This window comes from Stegostoma tigrinum, chromosome 19, assembly GCF_030684315.1.
Source record: "Stegostoma tigrinum isolate sSteTig4 chromosome 19, sSteTig4.hap1, whole genome shotgun sequence".
Classification (NCBI taxonomy): Eukaryota; Metazoa; Chordata; class Chondrichthyes; order Orectolobiformes; family Stegostomatidae; genus Stegostoma; species Stegostoma tigrinum.
Window position 1 is genome coordinate 13928327 of NC_081372.1, and position 24243 is coordinate 13952569.

Here is a 24243-nt window from a genome sequence, read left to right on the forward strand (position 1 = left end):
CCTCCCACTCCGGTTATACTCCCTGCCACCATCTTCAGTCGAGCAGAAGATATAAAAGCTTGAATACTTGTAAGAACAGACTCAAGTACAGCTTTTTCCCTGCCGTTATCAGACATTTTAATGGGCCTCTCAAATGTAAATGTTGATCTCTCTCCCTCTCTCTCTGTGTACCTTCTCTGAGGCTGTAACACTGTGTTCTGTACTCGGTTCTGCTAACCTAATGCACTTGGTTTGATTTGGTTACATTACATGCAAAACAATACTTTTCACTCTATCTTGGTACATGTGACAACAATAAATAAAATTCAATCTCAATGTCTTGCCTTTAAGATTCCACACAAATGCAGTGCCTCATTCAAATGCTCTGGGCAACAAAAGCCGGTTCAGATGGGGCATTGTTAGGGAATCGGCAACTGATCCAACACAGAGAAAATTGTGTGTGTGGGTTGGGTGAGTTCAGTAGTAATGTGGACAAAAACAGAAAGGAGGAGAAAGTAACAAGGACCTGGGGTCTGGAAGTTCAATGCCACTAACTGACTGCCACAAATCCACATGGGCAGGGGGTCATAGTTGGATGAATCGAGGCGCTGGCCTTTGGGATAGATGCGACTCAGCTGCAGACGGTTGTATTGTAGAAATTTCTTCCCCTTGACTCGGTTCACATATTTCTCTGCTTTGGTTTCTGGAAACGATGACATATCCCGGTAGCAGGCCCGATCACTCCCAATCTCTGCATCACAAAGAAACAACAGGAGAAATTATTGTCTTATCATTTCTTGGATACATTCCTAATTTTACCTGCATCATCTACACACTCAATTTTCTTGGGGAGGGCCAGTCCTTCCCATTATTTGTAATCCACCTTGTCCATTAATCACTGTCCAACTGCTTGACAGTCAGAAAGTTTCATGCTGGCCACGACGCTGCCTGCTCCTTGTGACAATGGTTAGCATGAAGAAATGATCGCTGGGAGAAACAATTTTAGAAAAATGAACATTCTGACCAGACTGCCGTTGTATCCAATGTTTTGCAGTTCATCTCCTAGCTCACTGGTGCCACAACCAGTTTCCTGCTTCCTCAGCAGTGTGATCTGAGTTTCTAACTCTATTTGTAGTTCTGTAATGATGACCAATGTTCAAATTCTTTCTACACCCTTTGGACCCTCACAGATATACCTTTACATTTAGGTAGCCTTCCTGCCTGACACTCAAAATGAAAAGCTACCCTGACACCCACTGGATCTGCACTTTTGGTCTAACCAGGAGATCAACAATAGGTTAAAGGCAAAACACTGCAATATCATTCAGCAGTTTCAAAATCTTGCATGCAGAATGCAAACTAAGCTTCCTGTTGCCACAATTTCAGAACACACTTTTTTGTTAATTTTAAGCATTGTAGATTCCTGTGTCAACATTTCCCATTCAATGTTCCAATGTTAATTTTTTTACAATGTACTGCAGGCTAGGTCCATAGTTTGCCCTGTAAGAAGTTACCTCGGTCTATTCTTCAATTCTGTCGCCATCATGCAATAAAATCTTCTTTTCAACAAAGTGGCCCTGGGCAATAATTGCTATTATTACCTTAGTGTGACGGTCAGATCACTATCGACCTCAATTTTTAAAAAAAATTAGTTACTTCGTCCCACATGTTCTGGTCAGAATGTTGAAGCTCAAGGACTTCAATATTTACCGAATAACAATCAGAAACTGACTGGAATCCTGCTTTATTTTCATTTCACCATTGCCTTGGGGCACAAGAGACAATAGTCAATAGGGCAACAATGTCTCAGGATATAATCTGGGAACATCCTGATATTAAAAGCCAGCCGTCCTAACAGTAAATTGCAGCCTCAAGTGGAGGTACAACACAAGATGCTTGCTTGGACTGAGTGCCAACGGCTCCCTGGCTCCTTTAAATCCTCCAGGTTATGTTCTGTGTTAGTGGCTGCGACCTAACAGATGGATTTCTTCAGGTCTGATTGCTGCTGCTGCAAAAAAAAATTTTCTGACCACAAGTCGGTATTCATTTTTCTTTTTAAAACCCCCACCTTCAATAATTCCCACCACACTGAAATTCTTCTTGGCTCCTACGCCTCCACTTGTTCAGAAGCTTACGTTTACTTCTAACTTCATCGTAGTGTGACTCCATTTTAATGCTTATGTAGTGACTGGAACCAGGTGGATAATATTGACTATGAGATCTTTGATTGGGGTCATTAACCTGGGTCAATCAGTGAGCCCTGCCTGACTAATCTAAAGAGGGGATTCAGCATCTCTTTGGTTCAGGGACTGATTCTGAGCTGGCTGGTTACAGCCAGTGAATGTAAATGGAGGGTGACTTGGTGATGGGGTACTGGCCTCTGCACAGTTATTTCAGCTTCTGACTTTGTGTGACACAGTGGGGTTGGGGGAAATCTGTCTCCTTCAGCTGTTGGACAGGGATAGGGGAGGTGTGCACTCACCTCTCAGTGCTCAGGAATTAAAATACTCGCAGCCACCAGCCGCTGAAGCTGCCAAACTTGCACCAGGACTCACATAACATTAATAGCAATAAAATGGGGCCACACTGGTTAAGGATTTGGGAATAGGCATTTTTGATTACAAGGTTATAATGACTAAGAACAGTTTAGGTCACGTTTCCCAGACCAGAAATATCTGTAGTACAGCAAATCTACACTTAAAAAAAACAAATCCATAACAGTACACAGTCAACACGAAGTGCAGTCCACCAATTCTCCTCTCCCACTCTGCAAACTTATTAGAGAAAGACAACAATTTGTCTTGGACTTGAGGGCAAGGAACTCACACAGAGAGGAATGTAAGTGTGCGTGTGTACCTGTGTGCACGCGCAGGTGTGTGTACACACATCACACATCAACTGTCCCTGTTACTTGCTGCTAACAGGCTGGTGCTGTCCTCAATATCACTTACTTTCTTCATCAAAAGGAACAGGTCTGCAGTACACTACTAGGTCAGAGAGTTCAAGAGCAATCTTCTTCCTGCGCTCCATCATCTTCCCCTCTTCCTTCTAAAGAGTGATCAAAACACAAATCCATAGCTTTAAAATGACATTGCATCAAACCAACCGAATAATTTTGAATTTTTGCTGGCATTCAATTTGTCATACCTGTTCTTGTTAGGACACACTTTCTGTGTTACCTGTTCTTGTTAGGGTGCAGTTTTCTGTGTTACCTGTTCTTGTTAGGACACACTTTCTGTGTTACCTGTTCTTGTTAGGGTACAGTATTCTGTGATACCTGTTCTTGTTAGGACACACTTTCTGTGTTACCTGTTCTTGTTAGGGTACAGTTTTCTGTGTTACCTGTTCTTGTTAGGGTACAGTTTTCTGCGATACCTGTTCTTGTTAGGGTACAGTTTTCTGTGTTACCTGTTCTTGTTAGGACACACTTTCTGTGATACCTGTTCTTGTTAGGGTACAGTTTTCTGTGTTACCTGTTCTTGTTAGGACACACTTTCTGTGATACCTGTTCTTGTTAGGGTACAGTTTTCTGTGTTACCTGTTCTTGTTGGGGTACAGTTTTCTGTGTTACCTGTTCTTGTTAGGGTACAGTTTTCTGCGTTACCTGTTCTTGTTAGGACACACTTTCTGCGATACCTGTCTTGTTAGGGTACAGTTTTCTGTGATACCTGTTCTTGTTAGGACACACTTTCTGTGTTACCTGTTCTTGTTAGGGTACAGTTTTCTGTGATACCTGTTCTTGTTAGGACACACTTTCTGTGTTACCTGTTCTTGTTAGGGTACAGTTTTCTGTGATACCTGTACTTGTTAGGACACACTTTCTGTGATACCTGTTCTTGTTAGGGTACAGTTTTCTGTGTTACCTGTTCTTGTTAGGGTCCAGTTTTCTGTGATACCTGTTCTTGTTAGGGTACAGTTTTCTGTGTTACCTGTTCTTGTTAGGACACACTTTCTGTGATACCTGTTCTTGTTAGGGTACAGTTTTCTGTGATACCTGTTCTTGTTGGGGTACAGTTTTTTGTGTTACCTGTTCTTGTTAGGACACACTTTGTGATACCTATTCTTGTTAGGGTACAGTTTTCTGTGTTACCTGTTCTTGTTAGGGTACAGTTTTCTGCGATACCTGTTCTTGTTAGGGTACAGTTTTCTGTGTTACCTGTTCTTGTTAGGACACACTTTCTGTGATACCTGTTCTTGTTAGGACACACTTTCTGTGTTACCTGTTCTTGTTAGGGTACAGTTTTCTGTGATACCTGTTCTTGTTAGGGTACAGTTTTCTGTGATACCTGTTCTTGTTAGGGTACAGTTTTCTGTTTTACCTGTTCTTGTTAGGGCACACTTTCTGTGATACCTGTTCTTGTTAGGGTACAGCTTTCTGTGTTACCTGTTCTTGTTAGGGTACAGTTTTCTGTGATACCTGTTCTTGTTAGGGTACAGTTTTCTGTGATACCTGTTCTTGTTAGGGTACAGTTTTCTGTGTTACCTGTTCTTGTTAGGACACACTTTCTGTGTTACCTGTTCTTGTTAGGGTACAGTTTTCTGTGATACCTGTTCTTGTTAGGGTACAGTTTTCTGTGATACCTGTTCTTGTTAGGACACACTTTCTGTGTTACCTGTTCTTGTTAGGGTACAGTTTTCTGTGATACCTGTTCTTGTTAGGACACACTTTCTGTGTTACCTGTTCTTGTTAGGACACACTTTCTGTGTTACCTGTTCTTGTTAGGGTACAGTATTCTGTGATACCTGTTCTTGTTAGGACACACTTTCTGTGTTACCTGTTCTTGTTAGGGTACAGTTTTCTGTGTTACCTGTTCTTGTTAGGGTACAGTTTTCTGCGATACCTGTTCTTGTTAGGGTACAGTTTTCTGTGTTACCTGTTCTTGTTAGGACACACTTTCTGTGATACCTGTTCTTGTTAGGGTACAGTTTTCTGTGTTACCTGTTCTTGTTAGGACACACTTTCTGTGATACCTGTTCTTGTTAGGGTACAGTTTTCTGTGTTACCTGTTCTTGTTGGGGTACAGTTTTCTGTGTTACCTGTTCTTGTTAGGGTACAGTTTTCTGCGTTACCTGTTCTTGTTAGGACACACTTTCTGCGATACCTGTCTTGTTAGGGTACAGTTTTCTGTGATACCTGTTCTTGTTAGGACACACTTTCTGTGTTACCTGTTCTTGTTAGGGTACAGTTTTCTGTGATACCTGTTCTTGTTAGGACACACTTTCTGTGTTACCTGTTCTTGTTAGGGTACAGTTTTCTGTGATACCTGTACTTGTTAGGACACACTTTCTGTGATACCTGTTCTTGTTAGGGTACAGTTTTCTGTGTTACCTGTTCTTGTTAGGGTCCAGTTTTCTGTGATACCTGTTCTTGTTAGGGTACAGTTTTCTGTGTTACCTGTTCTTGTTAGGACACACTTTCTGTGATACCTGTTCTTGTTAGGGTACAGTTTTCTGTGTTACCAGTTCTTGTTAGGGTACAGTTTTCTGCGATACCTGTTCTTGTTAGGGTACAGTTTTCTGTGTTACCTGTTCTTGTTAGGACACACTTTCTGTGATACCTGTTCTTGTTGGGGGTACAGTTTTCTGTGTTACCTGTTCTTGTTACGGTAGTTTTCTGCAATACCTGTTCTTGTTAGGACACACTTTCTGCGATACCTGTCTTGTTAGGGTACAGTTTTCTGTGATACCTGTTCTTGTTAGGACACACTTTCTGTGTTACCTGTTCTTGTTAGGGTACAGTTTTCTGTGATACCTGTTCTTGTTAGGGTACAGTTTTCTGTGTTACCTGTTCTTGTTAGGACACACTTTCTGTGATACCTGTTCTTGTTAGGGTACAGTTTTCTGTGTTACCTGTTCTTGTTAGTGTACAGTTTTCTGTGTTACCTGTTCTTGTTCGGACACACTTTCTGTGATACCTGTTCTTGTTAGGGTACAATTTTCTGTGTTACCTGTTCTTGTTAGGGTACAGTTTTCTGTGATACCTGTTCTTGTTAGGGTACAGTTTTCTGTGTTACCTGTTCTTGTTAGGACACACTTTCTGTGATACCTGTTCTTGTTAGGGTACAGTTTTCTGTGATACCTGTTCTTGTTGGGGTACAGTTTTTTGTGTTACCTGTTCTTGTTAGGACACACTTTCTGTGATACCTATTCTTGTTAGGGTACAGTTTTCTGTGTTACCTGTTCTTGTTAGGGTACAGTTTTCTGCGATACCTGTTCTTGTTAGGGTACAGTTTTCTGTGTTACCTGTTCTTGTTAGGACACACTTTCTGTGATACCTGTTCTTGTTAGGACACACTTTCTGTGTTACCTGTTCTTGTTAGGGTACAGTTTTCTGTGATACCTGTTCTTGTTAGGGTACAGTTTTCTGTGATACCTGTTCTTGTTAGGGTACAGTTTTCTGTGTTACCTGTTCTTGTTAGGGCACACTTTCTGTGATACCTGTTCTTGTTAGGGTACAGCTTTCTGTGTTACCTGTTCTTGTTAGGGTACAGTTTTCTGTGATACCTGTTCTTGTTAGGGTACAGTTTTCTGTGATACCTGTTCTTGTTAGGGTACAGTTTTCTGTGTTACCTGTTCTTGTTAGGACACACTTTCTGTGTTACCTGTTCTTGTTAGGGTACAGTTTTCTGTGATACCTGTTCTTGTTAGGGTACAGTTTTCTGTGATACCTGTTCTTGTTAGGACACACTTTCTGTGTTACCTGATCTTGTTAGGGTACAGTTTTCTGTGATACCTGTTCTTGTTGGGGTACAGTTTTTTGTGTTACCTGTTCTTGTTAGGACACACTTTCTGTGATACCTGTTCTTGTTAGGGTACAGTTTTCTGTGTTACCTGTTCTTGTTAGGGTACAGTTTTCTGTGTTACCTGTTCTTGTTAGGACACACTTTCTGTGATACCTGTTCTTGTTAGGGTACAGTTTTCTGTGTTACCTGTTCTTGTTAGGGTACAGTTTTCTGTGATACCTGTTCTTGTTGGGGTACAGTTTTTTGTGTTACCTGTTCTTGTTAGGACACACTTTGTGATACCTATTCTTGTTAGGGTACAGTTTTCTGTGTTACCTGTTCTTGTTAGGGTACAGTTTTCTGCGATACCTGTTCTTGTTAGGGTACAGTTTTCTGTGTTACCTGTTCTTGTTAGGACACACTTTCTGTGATACCTGTTCTTGTTAGGACACACTTTCTGTGTTACCTGTTCTTGTTAGGGTACAGTTTTCTGTGATACCTGTTCTTGTTAGGGTACAGTTTTCTGTGATACCTGTTCTTGTTAGGGTACAGTTTTCTGTGTTACCTGTTCTTGTTAGGGCACACTTTCTGTGATACCTGTTCTTGTTAGGGTACAGCTTTCTGTGTTACCTGTTCTTGTTAGGGTACAGTTTTCTGTGATACCTGTTCTTGTTAGGGTACAGTTTTCTGTGATACCTGTTCTTGTTAGGGTACAGTTTTCTGTGTTACCTGTTCTTGTTAGGACACACTTTCTGTGTTACCTGTTCTTGTTAGGGTACAGTTTTCTGTGATACCTGTTCTTGTTAGGACACACTTTCTGTGTTACCTGTTCTTGTTAGGACACACTTTCTGTGTTACCTGTTCTTGTTAGGGTACAGTATTCTGTGATACCTGTTCTTGTTAGGACACACTTTCTGTGTTACCTGTTCTTGTTAGGGTACAGTTTTCTGTGTTACCTGTTCTTGTTAGGGTACAGTTTTCTGCGATACCTGTTCTTGTTAGGGTACAGTTTTCTGTGTTACCTGTTCTTGTTAGGACACACTTTCTGTGATACCTGTTCTTGTTAGGGTACAGTTTTCTGTGTTACCTGTTCTTGTTAGGACACACTTTCTGTGATACCTGTTCTTGTTAGGGTACAGTTTTCTGTGTTACCTGTTCTTGTTGGGGTACAGTTTTCTGTGTTACCTGTTCTTGTTAGGGTACAGTTTTCTGCGTTACCTGTTCTTGTTAGGACACACTTTCTGCGATACCTGTCTTGTTAGGGTACAGTTTTCTGTGATACCTGTTCTTGTTAGGACACACTTTCTGTGTTACCTGTTCTTGTTAGGGTACAGTTTTCTGTGATACCTGTTCTTGTTAGGACACACTTTCTGTGTTACCTGTTCTTGTTAGGGTACAGTTTTCTGTGATACCTGTACTTGTTAGGACACACTTTCTGTGATACCTGTTCTTGTTAGGGTACAGTTTTCTGTGTTACCTGTTCTTGTTAGGGTCCAGTTTTCTGTGATACCTGTTCTTGTTAGGGTACAGTTTTCTGTGTTACCTGTTCTTGTTAGGACACACTTTCTGTGATACCTGTTCTTGTTAGGGTACAGTTTTCTGTGTTACCTGTTCTTGTTAGGGTACAGTTTTCTGCGATACCTGTTCTTGTTAGGGTACAGTTTTCTGTGTTACCTGTTCTTGTTAGGACACACTTTCTGTGATACCTGTTCTTGTTGGGGGTACAGTTTTCTGTGTTACCTGTTCTTGTTACGGTACAGTTTTCTGCAATACCTGTTCTTGTTAGGACACACTTTCTGCGATACCTGTCTTGTTAGGGTACAGTTTTCTGTGATACCTGTTCTTGTTAGGACACACTTTCTGTGTTACCTGTTCTTGTTAGGGTACAGTTTTCTGTGATACCTGTTCTTGTTAGGGTACAGTTTTCTGTGTTACCTGTTCTTGTTAGGACACACTTTCTGTGATACCTGTTCTTGTTAGGGTACAGTTTTCTGTGTTACCTGTTCTTGTTAGTGTACAGTTTTCTGTGTTACCTGTTCTTGTTAGGACACACTTTCTGTGATACCTGTTCTTGTTAGGGTACAGTTTTCTGTGTTACCTGTTCTTGTTAGGGTACAGTTTTCTGTGATACCTGTTCTTGTTAGGGTACAGTTTTCTGTGTTACCTGTTCTTGTTAGGACACACTTTCTGTGATACCTGTTCTTGTTAGGGTACAGTTTTCTGTGATACCTGTTCTTGTTGGGGTACAGTTTTTTGTGTTACCTGTTCTTGTTAGGACACACTTTCTGTGATACCTATTCTTGTTAGGGTACAGTTTTCTGTGTTACCTGTTCTTGTTAGGGTACAGTTTTCTGCGATACCTGTTCTTGTTAGGGTACAGTTTTCTGTGTTACCTGTTCTTGTTAGGACACACTTTCTGTGATACCTGTTCTTGTTAGGACACACTTTCTGTGTTACCTGTTCTTGTTAGGGTACAGTTTTCTGTGATACCTGTTCTTGTTAGGGTACAGTTTTCTGTGATACCTGTTCTTGTTAGGGTACAGTTTTCTGTGTTACCTGTTCTTGTTAGGGCACACTTTCTGTGATACCTGTTCTTGTTAGGGTACAGCTTTCTGTGTTACCTGTTCTTGTTAGGGTACAGTTTTCTGTGATACCTGTTCTTGTTAGGGTACAGTTTTCTGTGATACCTGTTCTTGTTAGGGTACAGTTTTCTGTGTTACCTGTTCTTGTTAGGACACACTTTCTGTGTTACCTGTTCTTGTTAGGGTACAGTTTTCTGTGATACCTGTTCTTGTTAGGGTACAGTTTTCTGTGATACCTGTTCTTGTTAGGACACACTTTCTGTGTTACCTGATCTTGTTAGGGTACAGTTTTCTGTGTTACCTGTTCTTGTTAGGACACACTTTCTGTGTTACCTGTTCTTGTTAGGGTACAGTTTTCTGTCATACCTGTTCTTGTTAGGGTACAGTTTTCTGTGATACCTGTTCTTGTTAGGGTACAGTTTTCTGTGTTACCTGTTCTTGTTAGGGTACAGTTTTCTGTGTTACCTGTTCTTGTTAGGACACACTTTCTGTGATACCTGTTCTTGTTAGGGTACAGTTTTCTGTGTTACCTGTTCTTGTTAGGGTACAGTTTTCTGTGATACCTGTTCTTGTTAGGGTACAGTTTTCTGTGTTACCTGTTCTTGTTAGGACACACTTTCTGTGATACCTGTTCTTGTTAGGGTACAGTTTTCTGTGATACCTGTTCTTGTTGGGGTACAGTTTTTTGTGTTACCTGTTCTTGTTAGGACACACTTTCTGTGATACCTATTCTTGTTAGGGTACAGTTTTCTGTGTTACCTGTTCTTGTTAGGGTACAGTTTTCTGCGATACCTGTTCTTGTTGGGGTACAGTTTTCTGTGTTACCTGTTCTTGTTAGGACACACTTTCTGTGATACCTGTTCTTGTTAGGACACACTTTCTGTGATACCTGTTCTTGTTAGGGTACAGTTTTCTGTGTTACCTGTTCTTGTTAGGGTACAGTTTTCTGCGATACCTGTTCTTGTTAGGGTACAGTTTTCTGTGTTACCTGTTCTTGTTAGGACACACTTTCTGTGATACCTGTTCTTGTTGGGGGTACAGTTTTCTGTGTTACCTGTTCTTGTTACGGTACAGTTTTCTGCAATACCTGTTCTTGTTAGGACACACTTTCTGCGATACCTGTCTTGTTAGGGTACAGTTTTCTGTGATACCTGTTCTTGTTAGGACACACTTTCTGTGTTACCTGTTCTTGTTAGGGTACAGTTTTCTGTGATACCTGTTCTTGTTAGGGTACAGTTTTCTGTGTTACCTGTTCTTGTTAGGACACACTTTCTGTGATACCTGTTCTTGTTAGGGTACAGTTTTCTGTGTTACCTGTTCTTGTTAGTGTACAGTTTTCTGTGTTACCTGTTCTTGTTAGGACACACTTTCTGTGATACCTGTTCTTGTTAGGGTACAGTTTTCTGTGTTACCTGTTCTTGTTAGGGTACAGTTTTCTGTGATACCTGTTCTTGTTAGGGTACAGTTTTCTGTGTTACCTGTTCTTGTTAGGACACACTTTCTGTGATACCTGTTCTTGTTAGGGTACAGTTTTCTGTGATACCTGTTCTTGTTGGGGTACAGTTTTTTGTGTTACCTGTTCTTGTTAGGACACACTTTCTGTGATACCTATTCTTGTTAGGGTACAGTTTTCTGTGTTACCTGTTCTTGTTAGGGTACAGTTTTCTGCGATACCTGTTCTTGTTAGGGTACAGTTTTCTGTGTTACCTGTTCTTGTTAGGACACACTTTCTGTGATACCTGTTCTTGTTAGGACACACTTTCTGTGTTACCTGTTCTTGTTAGGGTACAGTTTTCTGTGATACCTGTTCTTGTTAGGGTACAGTTTTCTGTGATACCTGTTCTTGTTAGGGTACAGTTTTCTGTGTTACCTGTTCTTGTTAGGGCACACTTTCTGTGATACCTGTTCTTGTTAGGGTACAGCTTTCTGTGTTACCTGTTCTTGTTAGGGTACAGTTTTCTGTGATACCTGTTCTTGTTAGGGTACAGTTTTCTGTGATACCTGTTCTTGTTAGGGTACAGTTTTCTGTGTTACCTGTTCTTGTTAGGACACACTTTCTGTGTTACCTGTTCTTGTTAGGGTACAGTTTTCTGTGATACCTGTTCTTGTTAGGGTACAGTTTTCTGTGATACCTGTTCTTGTTAGGACACACTTTCTGTGTTACCTGATCTTGTTAGGGTACAGTTTTCTGTGTTACCTGTTCTTGTTAGGACACACTTTCTGTGTTACCTGTTCTTGTTAGGGTACAGTTTTCTGTCATACCTGTTCTTGTTAGGGTACAGTTTTCTGTGATACCTGTTCTTGTTAGGGTACAGTTTTCTGTGTTACCTGTTCTTGTTAGGGTACAGTTTTCTGTGTTACCTGTTCTTGTTAGGACACACTTTCTGTGATACCTGTTCTTGTTAGGGTACAGTTTTCTGTGTTACCTGTTCTTGTTAGGGTACAGTTTTCTGTGATACCTGTTCTTGTTAGGGTACAGTTTTCTGTGTTACCTGTTCTTGTTAGGACACACTTTCTGTGATACCTGTTCTTGTTAGGGTACAGTTTTCTGTGATACCTGTTCTTGTTGGGGTACAGTTTTTTGTGTTACCTGTTCTTGTTAGGACACACTTTCTGTGATACCTATTCTTGTTAGGGTACAGTTTTCTGTGTTACCTGTTCTTGTTAGGGTACAGTTTTCTGCGATACCTGTTCTTGTTAGGGTACAGTTTTCTGTGTTACCTGTTCTTGTTAGGACACACTTTCTGTGATACCTGTTCTTGTTAGGACACACTTTCTGTGTTACCTGTTCTTGTTAGGGTACAGTTTTCTGTGATACCTGTTCTTGTTAGGGTACAGTTTTCTGTGATACCTGTTCTTGTTAGGGTACAGTTTTCTGTGTTACCTGTTCTTGTTAGGGCACACTTTCTGTGATACCTGTTCTTGTTAGGGTACAGCTTTCTGTGTTACCTGTTCTTGTTAGGGTACAGTTTTCTGTGATACCTGTTCTTGTTAGGGTACAGTTTTCTGTGATACCTGTTCTTGTTAGGGTACAGTTTTCTGTGTTACCTGTTCTTGTTAGGACACACTTTCTGTGTTACCTGTTCTTGTTAGGGTACAGTTTTCTGTGATACCTGTTCTTGTTAGGGTACAGTTTTCTGTGATACCTGTTCTTGTTAGGACACACTTTCTGTGTTACCTGATCTTGTTAGGGTACAGTTTTCTGTGATACCTGTTCTTGTTGGGGTACAGTTTTTTGTGTTACCTGTTCTTGTTAGGACACACTTTCTGTGATACCTGTTCTTGTTAGGGTACAGTTTTCTGTGTTACCTGTTCTTGATAGGGTACAGTTTTCTGTGTTACCTGTTCTTGTTAGGGTACAGTTTTCTCTGTTACCTGTTCTTGTTAGAACACACTTTCTGTGATACCTGTTCTTGTTAGGGTACAGTTTTCTGTGTTACCTGTTCTTGTTAGGGTACAGTTTTCTGTGATACCTGTTCTTGTTAGGGTACAGTTTTCTGTGTTACCTGTTCTTGTTAGGGTACTGTTTTCTGTGTTACCTGTTCTTGTTAGGACACACTTTCTGTGATACCTGTTCTTGTTAGGGTACAGTTTTCTGTGTTACCTGTTCTTGTTAGGGTACAGTATTCTGTGATACCTGTTCTTGTTAGGGTACAGTTTTCTGTGTTACCTGTTCTTGTTAGGGTACAGTTTTCTGTGATACCTGTTCTTGTTAGGGTACAGTTTTCTGTGATACCTGTTCTTGTTGGGGTACAGTTTTCTGTGATACCTGTTCTTGTTAGGGTACAGTTTTCTGTGATACCTGTTCTTGTTAGGACACACTTTCTGTGATACCTGTTCTTGTTAGAGTACAGTTTTCTGTGTTACCTGTTCTTGTTAGGACACACTTTCTGTGATACCTGTTCTTGTTAGAGTACAGTTTTCTGTGTTACCTGTTCTTGTTAGGGTACAGTTTTCTGCGATACCTGTCTTGTTAGGGTACAGTTTTCTGTGTTACCTGTTCTTGTTAGGACACACTTTCTGTGATACCTGTTCTTGTTCGGGTACAGTTTTCTGTGATACCTGTCTTGTTAGGGTATAGTTTTCTGTGATACCTGTTCTTGTTAGGGTACAGTTTTCTGTGATACCTGTTCTTGTTAGGACACACTTTCTGTGATACCTGTTCTTGTTAGGGTACAGTTTTCTGTGTTACCTGTTCTTGTTAGGACACACTTTCTGTGATACCTGTTCTTGTTAGGGTACAGTTTTCTGTGATACCTGTCTTGTTAGGGTATAGTTTTCTGTGATACCTGTTCTTGTTAGGGTACAGTTTTCTGTGATACCTGTTCTTGTTAGGGTACAGTTTTCTGTGTTACCTGTTCTTGTTAGGGTACAGTTTTCTGCGATACCTGTCTTGTTAGGGTACAGTTTTCTGCGATACCTGTTCTTGTTAGTGTACAGTTTTCTGTGTTACCTGTTCTTGTTCGGACACACTTTCTGTGATACCTGTTCTTGTTAGGGTACAGTTTTCTGTGTTACCTGTTCTTGTTCGGACACACTTTCTGTGATACCTGTTCTTGTTAGGGTACAGTTTTCTGTGTTACCTGTTCTTGTTAGGACACACTTTCTGTGATACCTGTTCTTGTTAGGGTACAGTTTTCTGTGTTACCTGTTCTTGTTAGGGTACAGTTTTCTGTGATACCTGTTCTTGTTAGGGTACAGTTTTCTGTGTTACCTGTTCTTGTTAGGACACACTTTCTGTGATACCTGTTCTTGTTAGGGTACAGTTTTCTGTGATACCTGTTCTTGTTGGGGTACAGTTTTTTGTGTTACCTGTTCTTGTTAGGACACACTTTCTGTGATACCTATTCTTGTTAGGGTACAGTTTTCTGTGTTACCTGTTCTTGTTAGGGTACAGTTTTCTGCGATACCTGTTCTTGTTAGGGTACAGTTTTCTGTGTTACCTGTTCTTGTTAGGACACACTTTCTGTGATACCTGTTCTTGTTAGGACACACTTTCTGTGTTACCTGTTCTTGTTAGGGTACAGTTTTCTGTGATACCTGTTCTTGTTAGGGTACAGTTTTCTGTGATACCTGTTCTTGTTAGGGTACAGTTTTCTGTGTTACCTGTTCTTGTTAGGGCACACTTTCTGTGATACCTGTTCTTGTTAGGGTACAGCTTTCTGTGTTACCTGTTCTTGTTAGGGTACAGTTTTCTGTGATACCTGTTCTTGTTAGGGTACAGTTTTCTGTGATACCTGTTCTTGTTAGGGTACAGTTTTCTGTGTTACCTGTTCTTGTTAGGACACACTTTCTGTGTTACCTGTTCTTGTTAGGGTACAGTTTTCTGTGATACCTGTTCTTGTTAGGGTACAGTTTTCTGTGATACCTGTTCTTGTTAGGACACACTTTCTGTGTTACCTGATCTTGTTAGGGTACAGTTTTCTGTGATACCTGTTCTTGTTGGGGTACAGTTTTTTGTGTTACCTGTTCTTGTTAGGACACACTTTCTGTGATACCTGTTCTTGTTAGGGTACAGTTTTCTGTGTTACCTGTTCTTGTTAGGGTACAGTTTTCTGTGTTACCTGTTCTTGTTAGGACACACTTTCTGTGATACCTGTTCTTGTTAGGGTACAGTTTTCTGTGTTACCTGTTCTTGTTAGGGTACAGTTTTCTGTGATACCTGTTCTTGTTGGGGTACAGTTTTTTGTGTTACCTGTTCTTGTTAGGACACACTTTGTGATACCTATTCTTGTTAGGGTACAGTTTTCTGTGTTACCTGTTCTTGTTAGGGTACAGTTTTCTGCGATACCTGTTCTTGTTAGGGTACAGTTTTCTGTGTTACCTGTTCTTGTTAGGACACACTTTCTGTGATACCTGTTCTTGTTAGGACACACTTTCTGTGTTACCTGTTCTTGTTAGGGTACAGTTTTCTGTGATACCTGTTCTTGTTAGGGTACAGTTTTCTGTGATACCTGTTCTTGTTAGGGTACAGTTTTCTGTGTTACCTGTTCTTGTTAGGGCACACTTTCTGTGATACCTGTTCTTGTTAGGGTACAGCTTTCTGTGTTACCTGTTCTTGTTCGGGTACAGTTTTCTGTGATACCTGTTCTTGTTAGGGTACAGTTTTCTGTGATACCTGTTCTTGTTAGGGTACAGTTTTCTGTGTTACCTGTTCTTGTTAGGACACACTTTCTGTGTTACCTGTTCTTGTTAGGGTACAGTTTTCTGTGATACCTGTTCTTGTTAGGGTACAGTTTTCTGTGATACCTGTTCTTGTTAGGACACATTTTCTGTGTTACCTGTTCTTGTTAGGGTACAGTTTTCTGTGATACCTGTTCTTGTTAGGACACACTTTCTGTGTTATCTGTTCTTGTTAGGACACACTTTCTGTGTTACCTGTTCTTGTTAGGGTACAGTATTCTGTGATACCTGTTCTTGTTAGGACACACTTTCTGTGTTACCTGTTCTTGTTAGGGTACAGTTTTCTGTGTTACCTGTTCTTGTTAGGGTACAGTTTTCTGCGATACCTGTTCTTGTTAGGGTACAGTTTTCTGTGTTACCTGTTCTTGTTAGGACACACTTTCTGTGATACCTGTTCTTGTTAGGGTACAGTTTTCTGTGTTACCTGTTCTTGTTAGGACACACTTTCTGTGATACCTGTTCTTGTTAGGGTACAGTTTTCTGTGTTACCTGTTCTTGTTGGGGTACAGTTTTCTGTGTTACCTGTTCTTGTTAGGGTACAGTTTTCTGCGTTACCTGTTCTTGTTAGGACACACTTTCTGCGATACCTGTCTTGTTAGGGTACAGTTTTCTGTGATACCTGTTCTTGTTAGGACACACTTTCTGTGTTACCTGTTCTTGTTAGGGTACAGTTTTCTGTGATACCTGTTCTTGTTAGGACACACTTTCTGTGTTACCTGTTCTTGTTAGGGTACAGTTTTCTGTGATACCTGTACTTGTTAGGACACACTTTCTGTGATACCTGTTCTTGTTAGGGTACAGTTTTCTGTGTTACCTGTTCTTGTTAGGGTCCAGTTTTCTGTGATACCTGTTCTTGTTAGGGTACAGTTTTCTGTGTTACCTGTTCTTGTTAGGACACACTTTCTGTGATACCTGTTCTTGTTAGGGTACAGTTTTCTGTGTTACCTGTTCTTGTTAGGGTACAGTTTTCTGCGATACCTGTTCTTGTTAGGGTACAGTTTTCTGTGTTACCTGTTCTTGTTAGGACACACTTTCTGTGATACCTGTTCTTGTTGGGGGTACAGTTTTCTGTGTTACCTGTTCTTGTTACGGTACAGTTTTCTGCAATACCTGTTCTTGTTAGGACACACTTTCTGCGATACCTGTCTTGTTAGGGTACAGTTTTCTGTGATACCTGTTCTTGTTAGGACACACTTTCTGTGTTACCTGTTCTTGTTAGGGTACAGTTTTCTGTGATACCTGTTCTTGTTAGGGTACAGTTTTCAGTGTTACCTGTTCTTGTTAGGACACACTTTCTGTGATACCTGTTCTTGTTAGGGTACAGTTTTCTGTGTTACCTGTTCTTGTTAGTGTACAGTTTTCTGTGTTACCTGTTCTTGTTAGGACACACTTTCTGTGATACCTGTTCTTGTTAGGGTACAGTTTTCTGTGTTACCTGTTCTTGTTAGGGTACAGTTTTCTGTGATACCTGTTCTTGTTAGGGTACAGTTTTCTGTGTTACCTGTTCTTGTTAGGACACACTTTCTGTGATACCTGTTCTTGTTAGGGTACAGTTTTCTGTGATACCTGTTCTTGTTGGGGTACAGTTTTTTGTGTTACCTGTTCTTGTTAGGACACACTTTCTGTGATACCTATTCTTGTTAGGGTACAGTTTTCTGTGTTACCTGTTCTTGTTAGGGTACAGTTTTCTGCGATACCTGTTCTTGTTAGGGTACAGTTTTCTGTGTTACCTGTTCTTGTTAGGACACACTTTCTGTGATACCTGTTCTTGTTAGGACACACTTTCTGTGTTACCTGTTCTTGTTAGGGTACAGTTTTCTGTGATACCTGTTCTTGTTAGGGTACAGTTTTCTGTGATACCTGTTCTTGTTAGGGTACAGTTTTCTGTGTTACCTGTTCTTGTTAGGGCACACTTTCTGTGATACCTGTTCTTGTTCGGGTACAGCTTTCTGTGTTACCTGTTCTTGTTAGGGTACAGTTTTCTGCGATACCTGTTCTTGTTAGGGTACAGTTTTCTGTGTTACCTGTTCTTGTTAGGACACACTTTCTGTGATACCTGTTCTTGTTAGGACACACTTTCTGTGTTACCTGTTCTTGTTAGGGTACAGTTTTCTGTGATACCTGTTCTTGTTAGGGTACAGTTTTCTGTGATACCTGTTCTTGTTAGGGTACAGTTTTCTGTGTTACCTGTTCTTGTTAGGGCACACTTTCTGTGATACCTGTTCTTGTTAGGGTACAGCTTTCTGTGTTACCTGTTCTTGTTAGGGTACAGTTTTCTGTGATACCTGTTCTTGTTAGGGTACAGTTTTCTGTGATACCTGTTCTTGTTAGGGTACAGTTTTCTGTGTTACCTGTTCTTGTTAGGACACACTTTCTGTGTTACCTGTTCTTGTTAGGGTACAGTTTTCTGTGATACCTGTTCTTGTTAGGGTACAGTTTTCTGTGATACCTGTTCTTGTTAGGACACACTTTCTGTGTTACCTGATCTTGTTAGGGTACAGTTTTCTGTGTTACCTGTTCTTGTTAGGACACACTTTCTGTGTTACCTGTTCTTGTTAGGGTACAGTTTTCTGTCATACCTGTTCTTGTTAGGGTACAGTTTTCTGTGTTACCTGTTCTTGTTAGGGTACAGTTTTCTGTGTTACCTGTTCTTGTTAGGACACACTTTCTGTGATACCTGTTCTTGTTAGGGTACAGTTTTCTGTGTTACCTGTTCTTGTTAGGGTACAGTTTTCTGTGATACCTGTTCTTGTTAGGGTACAGTTTTCTGTGTTACCTGTTCTTGTTAGGACACACTTTCTGTGATACCTGTTCTTGTTAGGGTACAGTTTTCTGTGATACCTGTTCTTGTTGGGGTACAGTTTTTTGTGTTACCTGTTCTTGTTAGGACACACTTTCTGTGATACCTATTCTTGTTAGGGTACAGTTTTCTGTGTTACCTGTTCTTGTTAGGGTACAGTTTTCTGCGATACCTGTTCTTGTTAGGGTACAGTTTTCTGTGTTACCTGTTCTTGTTAGGACACACTTTCTGTGATACCTGTTCTTGTTAGGACACACTTTCTGTGTTACCTGTTCTTGTTAGGGTACAGTTTTCTGTGATACCTGTTCTTGTTAGGGTACAGTTTTCTGTGATACCTGTTCTTGTTAGGGTACAGTTTTCTGTGTTACCTGTTCTTGTTAGGGCACACTTTCTGTGATACCTGTTCTTGTTAGGGTACAGCTTTCTGTGTTACCTGTTCTTGTTAGGGTACAGTTTTCTGTGATACCTGTTCTTGTTAGGGTACAGTTTTCTGTGATACCTGTTCTTGTTAGGGTACAGTTTTCTGTGTTACCTGTTCTTGTTAGGACACAGTTTCTGTGTTACCTGTTCTTGTTAGGGTACAGTTTTCTGTGATACCTGTTCTTGTTAGGGTACAGTTTTCTGTGATACCTGTTCTTGTTAGGACACACTTTCTGTGTTACCTGATCTTGTTAGGGTACAGTTTTCTGTGATACCTGTTCTTGTTGGGGTACAGTTTTTTGTGTTACCTGTTCTTGTTAGGACACACTTTCTGTGATACCTATTCTTGTTAGGGTACAGTTTTCTGTGTTACCTGTTCTTGTTAGGGTACAGTTTTCTGCGATACCTGTTCTTGTTAGGGTACAGTTTTCTGTGTTACCTGTTCTTGTTAGGACACACTTTCTGTGATACCTGTTCTTGTTAGGACACACTTTCTGTGTTACCTGTTCTTGTTAGGGTACAGTTTTCTGTGATACCTGTTCTTGTTAGGGTACAGTTTTCTGTGATACCTGTTCTTGTTAGGGTACAGTTTTCTGTGTTACCTGTTCTTGTTAGGGCACACTTTCTGTGATACCTGTTCTTGTTAGGGTACAGCTTTCTGTGTTACCTGTTCTTGTTAGGGTACAGTTTTCTGTGATACCTGTTCTTGTTAGGGTACAGTTTTCTGTGATACCTGTTCTTGTTAGGGTACAGTTTTCTGTGTTACCTGTTCTTGTTAGGACACACTTTCTGTGTTACCTGTTCTTGTTAGGGTACAGTTTTCTGTGATACCTGTTCTTGTTAGGGTACAGTTTTCTGTGATACCTGTTCTTGTTAGGACACACTTTCTGTGTTACCTGATCTTGTTAGGGTACAGTTTTCTGTGATACCTGTTCTTGTTGGGGTACAGTTTTTTGTGTTACCTGTTCTTGTTAGGACACACTTTCTGTGATACCTGTTCTTGTTAGGGTACAGTTTTCTGTGTTACCTGTTCTTGATAGGGTACAGTTTTCTGTGTTACCTGTTCTTGTTAGGGTACAGTTTTCTCTGTTACCTGTTCTTGTTAGAACACACTTTCTGTGATACCTGTTCTTGTTAGGGTACAGTTTTCTGTGTTACCTGTTCTTGTTAGGGTACAGTTTTCTGTGATACCTGTTCTTGTTAGGGTACAGTTTTCTGTGATACCTGTTCTTGTTAGGGTACAGTTTTCTGTGTTACCTGTTCTTGTTAGGGTACTGTTTTCTGTGTTACCTGTTCTTGTTAGGACACACTTTCTGTGATACCTGTTCTTGTTAGGGTACAGTTTTCTGTGTTACCTGTTCTTGTTAGGGTACAGTATTCTGTGATACCTGTTCTTGTTAGGGTACAGTTTTCTGTGTTACCTGTTCTTGTTAGGGTACAGTTTTCTGTGATACCTGTTCTTGTTAGGGTACAGTTTTCTGTGATACCTGTTCTTGTTGGGGTACAGTTTTCTGTGTTACCTGTTCTTGTTAGGACACACTTTCTGTGATACCTGTTCTTGTTAGAGTACAGTTTTCTGTGTTACCTGTTCTTGTTAGGGTACAGTTTTCTGCGATACCTGTCTTGTTAGGGTACAGTTTTCTGTGTTACCTGTTCTTGTTAGGACACACTTTCTGTGATACCTGTTCTTGTTCGGGTACAGTTTTCTGTGATACCTGTCTTGTTAGGGTATAGTTTTCTGTGATACCTGTTCTTGTTAGGGTACAGTTTTCTGTGATACCTGTTCTTGTTAGGACACACTTTCTGTGATACCTGTTCTTGTTAGGGTACAGTTTTCTGTGTTACCTGTTCTTGTTAGGACACACTTTCTGTGATACCTGTTCTTGTTAGGGTACAGTTTTCTGTGATACCTGTCTTGTTAGGGTATAGTTTTCTGTGATACCTGTTCTTGTTAGGGTACAGTTTTCTGTGATACCTGTTCTTGTTAGGGTACAGTTTTCTGTGTTACCTGTTCTTGTTAGGGTACAGTTTTCTGCGATACCTGTCTTGTTAGGGTACAGTTTTCTGCGATACCTGTTCTTGTTAGTGTACAGTTTTCTGTGTTACCTGTTCTTGTTCGGACACACTTTCTGTGATACCTGTTCTTGTTAGGGTACAGTTTTCTGTGTTACCTGTTCTTGTTCGGACACACTTTCTGTGATACCTGTTCTTGTTAGGGTACAGTTTTCTGTGTTACCTGTTCTTGTTAGGACACACTTTCTGTGATACCTGTTCTTGTTAGGGTACAGTTTTCTGTGTTACCTGTTCTTGTTAGGGTACAGTTTTCTGTGATACCTGTTCTTGTTAGGGTACAGTTTTCTGTGTTACCTGTTCTTGTTAGGACACACTTTCTGTGATACCTGTTCTTGTTAGGGTACAGTTTTCTGTGATACCTGTTCTTGTTGGGGTACAGTTTTTTGTGTTACCTGTTCTTGTTAGGACACACTTTCTGTGATACCTATTCTTGTTAGGGTACAGTTTTCTGTGTTACCTGTTCTTGTTAGGGTACAGTTTTCTGCGATACCTGTTCTTGTTAGGGTACAGTTTTCTGTGTTACCTGTTCTTGTTAGGACACACTTTCTGTGATACCTGTTCTTGTTAGGACACACTTTCTGTGTTACCTGTTCTTGTTAGGGTACAGTTTTCTGTGATACCTGTTCTTGTTAGGGTACAGTTTTCTGTGATACCTGTTCTTGTTAGGGTACAGTTTTCTGTGTTACCTGTTCTTGTTAGGGCACACTTTCTGTGATACCTGTTCTTGTTAGGGTACAGCTTTCTGTGTTACCTGTTCTTGTTAGGGTACAGTTTTCTGTGATACCTGTTCTTGTTAGGGTACAGTTTTCTGTGATACCTGTTCTTGTTAGGGTACAGTTTTCTGTGTTACCTGTTCTTGTTAGGACACACTTTCTGTGTTACCTGTTCTTGTTAGGGTACAGTTTTCTGTGATACCTGTTCTTGTTAGGGTACAGTTTTCTGTGATACCTGTTCTTGTTAGGACACACTTTCTGTGTTACCTGATCTTGTTAGGGTACAGTTTTCTGTGATACCTGTTCTTGTTGGGGTACAGTTTTTTGTGTTACCTGTTCTTGTTAGGACACACTTTCTGTGATACCTGTTCTTGTTAGGGTACAGTTTTCTGTGTTACCTGTTCTTGTTAGGGTACAGTTTTCTGTGTTACCTGTTCTTGTTAGGACACACTTTCTGTGATACCTGTTCTTGTTAGGGTACAGTTTTCTGTGTTACCTGTTCTTGTTAGGGTACAGTTTTCTGTGATACCTGTTCTTGTTGGGGTACAGTTTTTTGTGTTACCTGTTCTTGTTAGGACACACTTTGTGATACCTATTCTTGTTAGGGTACAGTTTTCTGTGTTACCTGTTCTTGTTAGGGTACAGTTTTCTGCGATACCTGTTCTTGTTAGGGTACAGTTTTCTGTGTTACCTGTTCTTGTTAGGACACACTTTCTGTGATACCTGTTCTTGTTAGGACACACTTTCTGTGTTACCTGTTCTTGTTAGGGTACAGTTTTCTGTGATACCTGTTCTTGTTAGGGTACAGTTTTCTGTGATACCTGTTCTTGTTAGGGTACAGTTTTCTGTGTTACCTGTTCTTGTTAGGGCACACTTTCTGTGATACCTGTTCTTGTTAGGGTACAGCTTTCTGTGTTACCTGTTCTTGTTAGGGTACAGTTTTCTGTGATACCTGTTCTTGTTAGGGTACAGTTTTCTGTGATACCTGTTCTTGTTAGGGTACAGTTTTCTGTGTTACCTGTTCTTGTTAGGACACACTTTCTGTGTTACCTGTTCTTGTTAGGGTACAGTTTTCTGTGATACCTGTTCTTGTTAGGGTACAGTTTTCTGTGATACCTGTTCTTGTTAGGACACACTTTCTGTGTTACCTGTTCTTGTTAGGGTACAGTTTTCTGTGATACCTGTTCTTGTTAGGACACACTTTCTGTGTTACCTGTTCTTGTTAGGACACACTTTCTGTGTTACCTGTTCTTGTTAGGGTACAGTATTCTGTGATACCTGTTCTTGTTAGGACACACTTTCTGTGTTACCTGTTCTTGTTAGGGTACAGTTTTCTGTGTTACCTGTTCTTGTTAGGGTACAGTTTTCTGCGATACCTGTTCTTGTTAGGGTACAGTTTTCTGTGTTACCTGTTCTTGTTAGGACACACTTTCTGTGATACCTGTTCTTGTTAGGGTACAGTTTTCTGTGTTACCTGTTCTTGTTAGGACACACTTTCTGTGATACCTGTTCTTGTTAGGGTACAGTTTTCTGTGTTACCTGTTCTTGTTGGGGTACAGTTTTCTGTGTTACCTGTTCTTGTTAGGGTACAGTTTTCTGCGTTACCTGTTCTTGTTAGGACACACTTTCTGCGATACCTGTCTTGTTAGGGTACAGTTTTCTGTGATACCTGTTCTTGTTAGGACACACTTTCTGTGTTACCTGTTCTTGTTAGGGTACAGTTTTCTGTGATACCTGTTCTTGTTAGGACACACTTTCTGTGTTACCTGTTCTTGTTAGGGTACAGTTTTCTGTGATACCTGTACTTGTTAGGACACACTTTCTGTGATACCTGTTCTTGTTAGGGTACAGTTTTCTGTGTTACCTGTTCTTGTTAGGGTCCAGTTTTCTGTGATACCTGTTCTTGTTAGGGTACAGTTTTCTGTGTTACCTGTTCTTGTTAGGACACACTTTCTGTGATACCTGTTCTTGTTAGGGTACAGTTTTCTGTGTTACCTGTTCTTGTTAGGGTACAGTTTTCTGCGATACCTGTTCTTGTTAGGGTACAGTTTTCTGTGTTACCTGTTCTTGTTAGGACACACTTTCTGTGATACCTGTTCTTGTTGGGGGTACAGTTTTCTGTGTTACCTGTTCTTGTTACGGTACAGTTTTCTGCAATACCTGTTCTTGTTAGGACACACTTTCTGCGATACCTGTCTTGTTAGGGTACAGTTTTCTGTGATACCTGTTCTTGTTAGGACACACTTTCTGTGTTACCTGTTCTTGTTAGGGTACAGTTTTCTGTGATACCTGTTCTTGTTAGGACACACTTTCTGTGTTACCTGTTCTTGTTAGGGTACAGTTTTCTGTGATACCTGTTCTTGTTAGGGTACAGTTTTCAGTGTTACCTGTTCTTGTTAGGACACACTTTCTGTGATACCTGTTCTTGTTAGGGTACAGTTTTCTGTGTTACCTGTTCTTGTTAGTGTACAGTTTTCTGTGTTACCTGTTCTTGTTAGGACACACTTTCTGTGATACCTGTTCTTGTTAGGGTACAGTTTTCTGTGTTACCTGTTCTTGTTAGGGTACAGTTTTCTGTGATACCTGTTCTTGTTAGGGTACAGTTTTCTGTGTTACCTGTTCTTGTTAGGACACACTTTCTGTGATACCTGTTCTTGTTAGGGTACAGTTTTCTGTGATACCTGTTCTTGTTGGGGTACAGTTTTTTGTGTTACCTGTTCTTGTTAGGACACACTTTCTGTGATACCTATTCTTGTTAGGGTACAGTTTTC

The 24243-nt window shown here is 40.4% G+C and overlaps 1 protein-coding gene across 1 annotated transcript in view; it reads right to left on the bottom strand.

Annotated features, from left to right (window-relative positions):
• The window catches only part of LOC125461413 (1-phosphatidylinositol 4,5-bisphosphate phosphodiesterase gamma-1-like), a 172360-nt gene that overhangs the window by 13290 nt on the left and 134827 nt on the right, over nt 1-24243 (bottom strand). The window contains exons 25-26 of the mRNA XM_048550162.2: nt 2931-3027; nt 506-730 (exon numbers count right to left, since the gene is read on the bottom strand). Of these exons, the coding sequence (XP_048406119.2) occupies nt 506-730; nt 2931-3027 (322 nt within the window). The remainder of the gene's footprint in view (nt 1-505; nt 731-2930; nt 3028-24243) is intronic.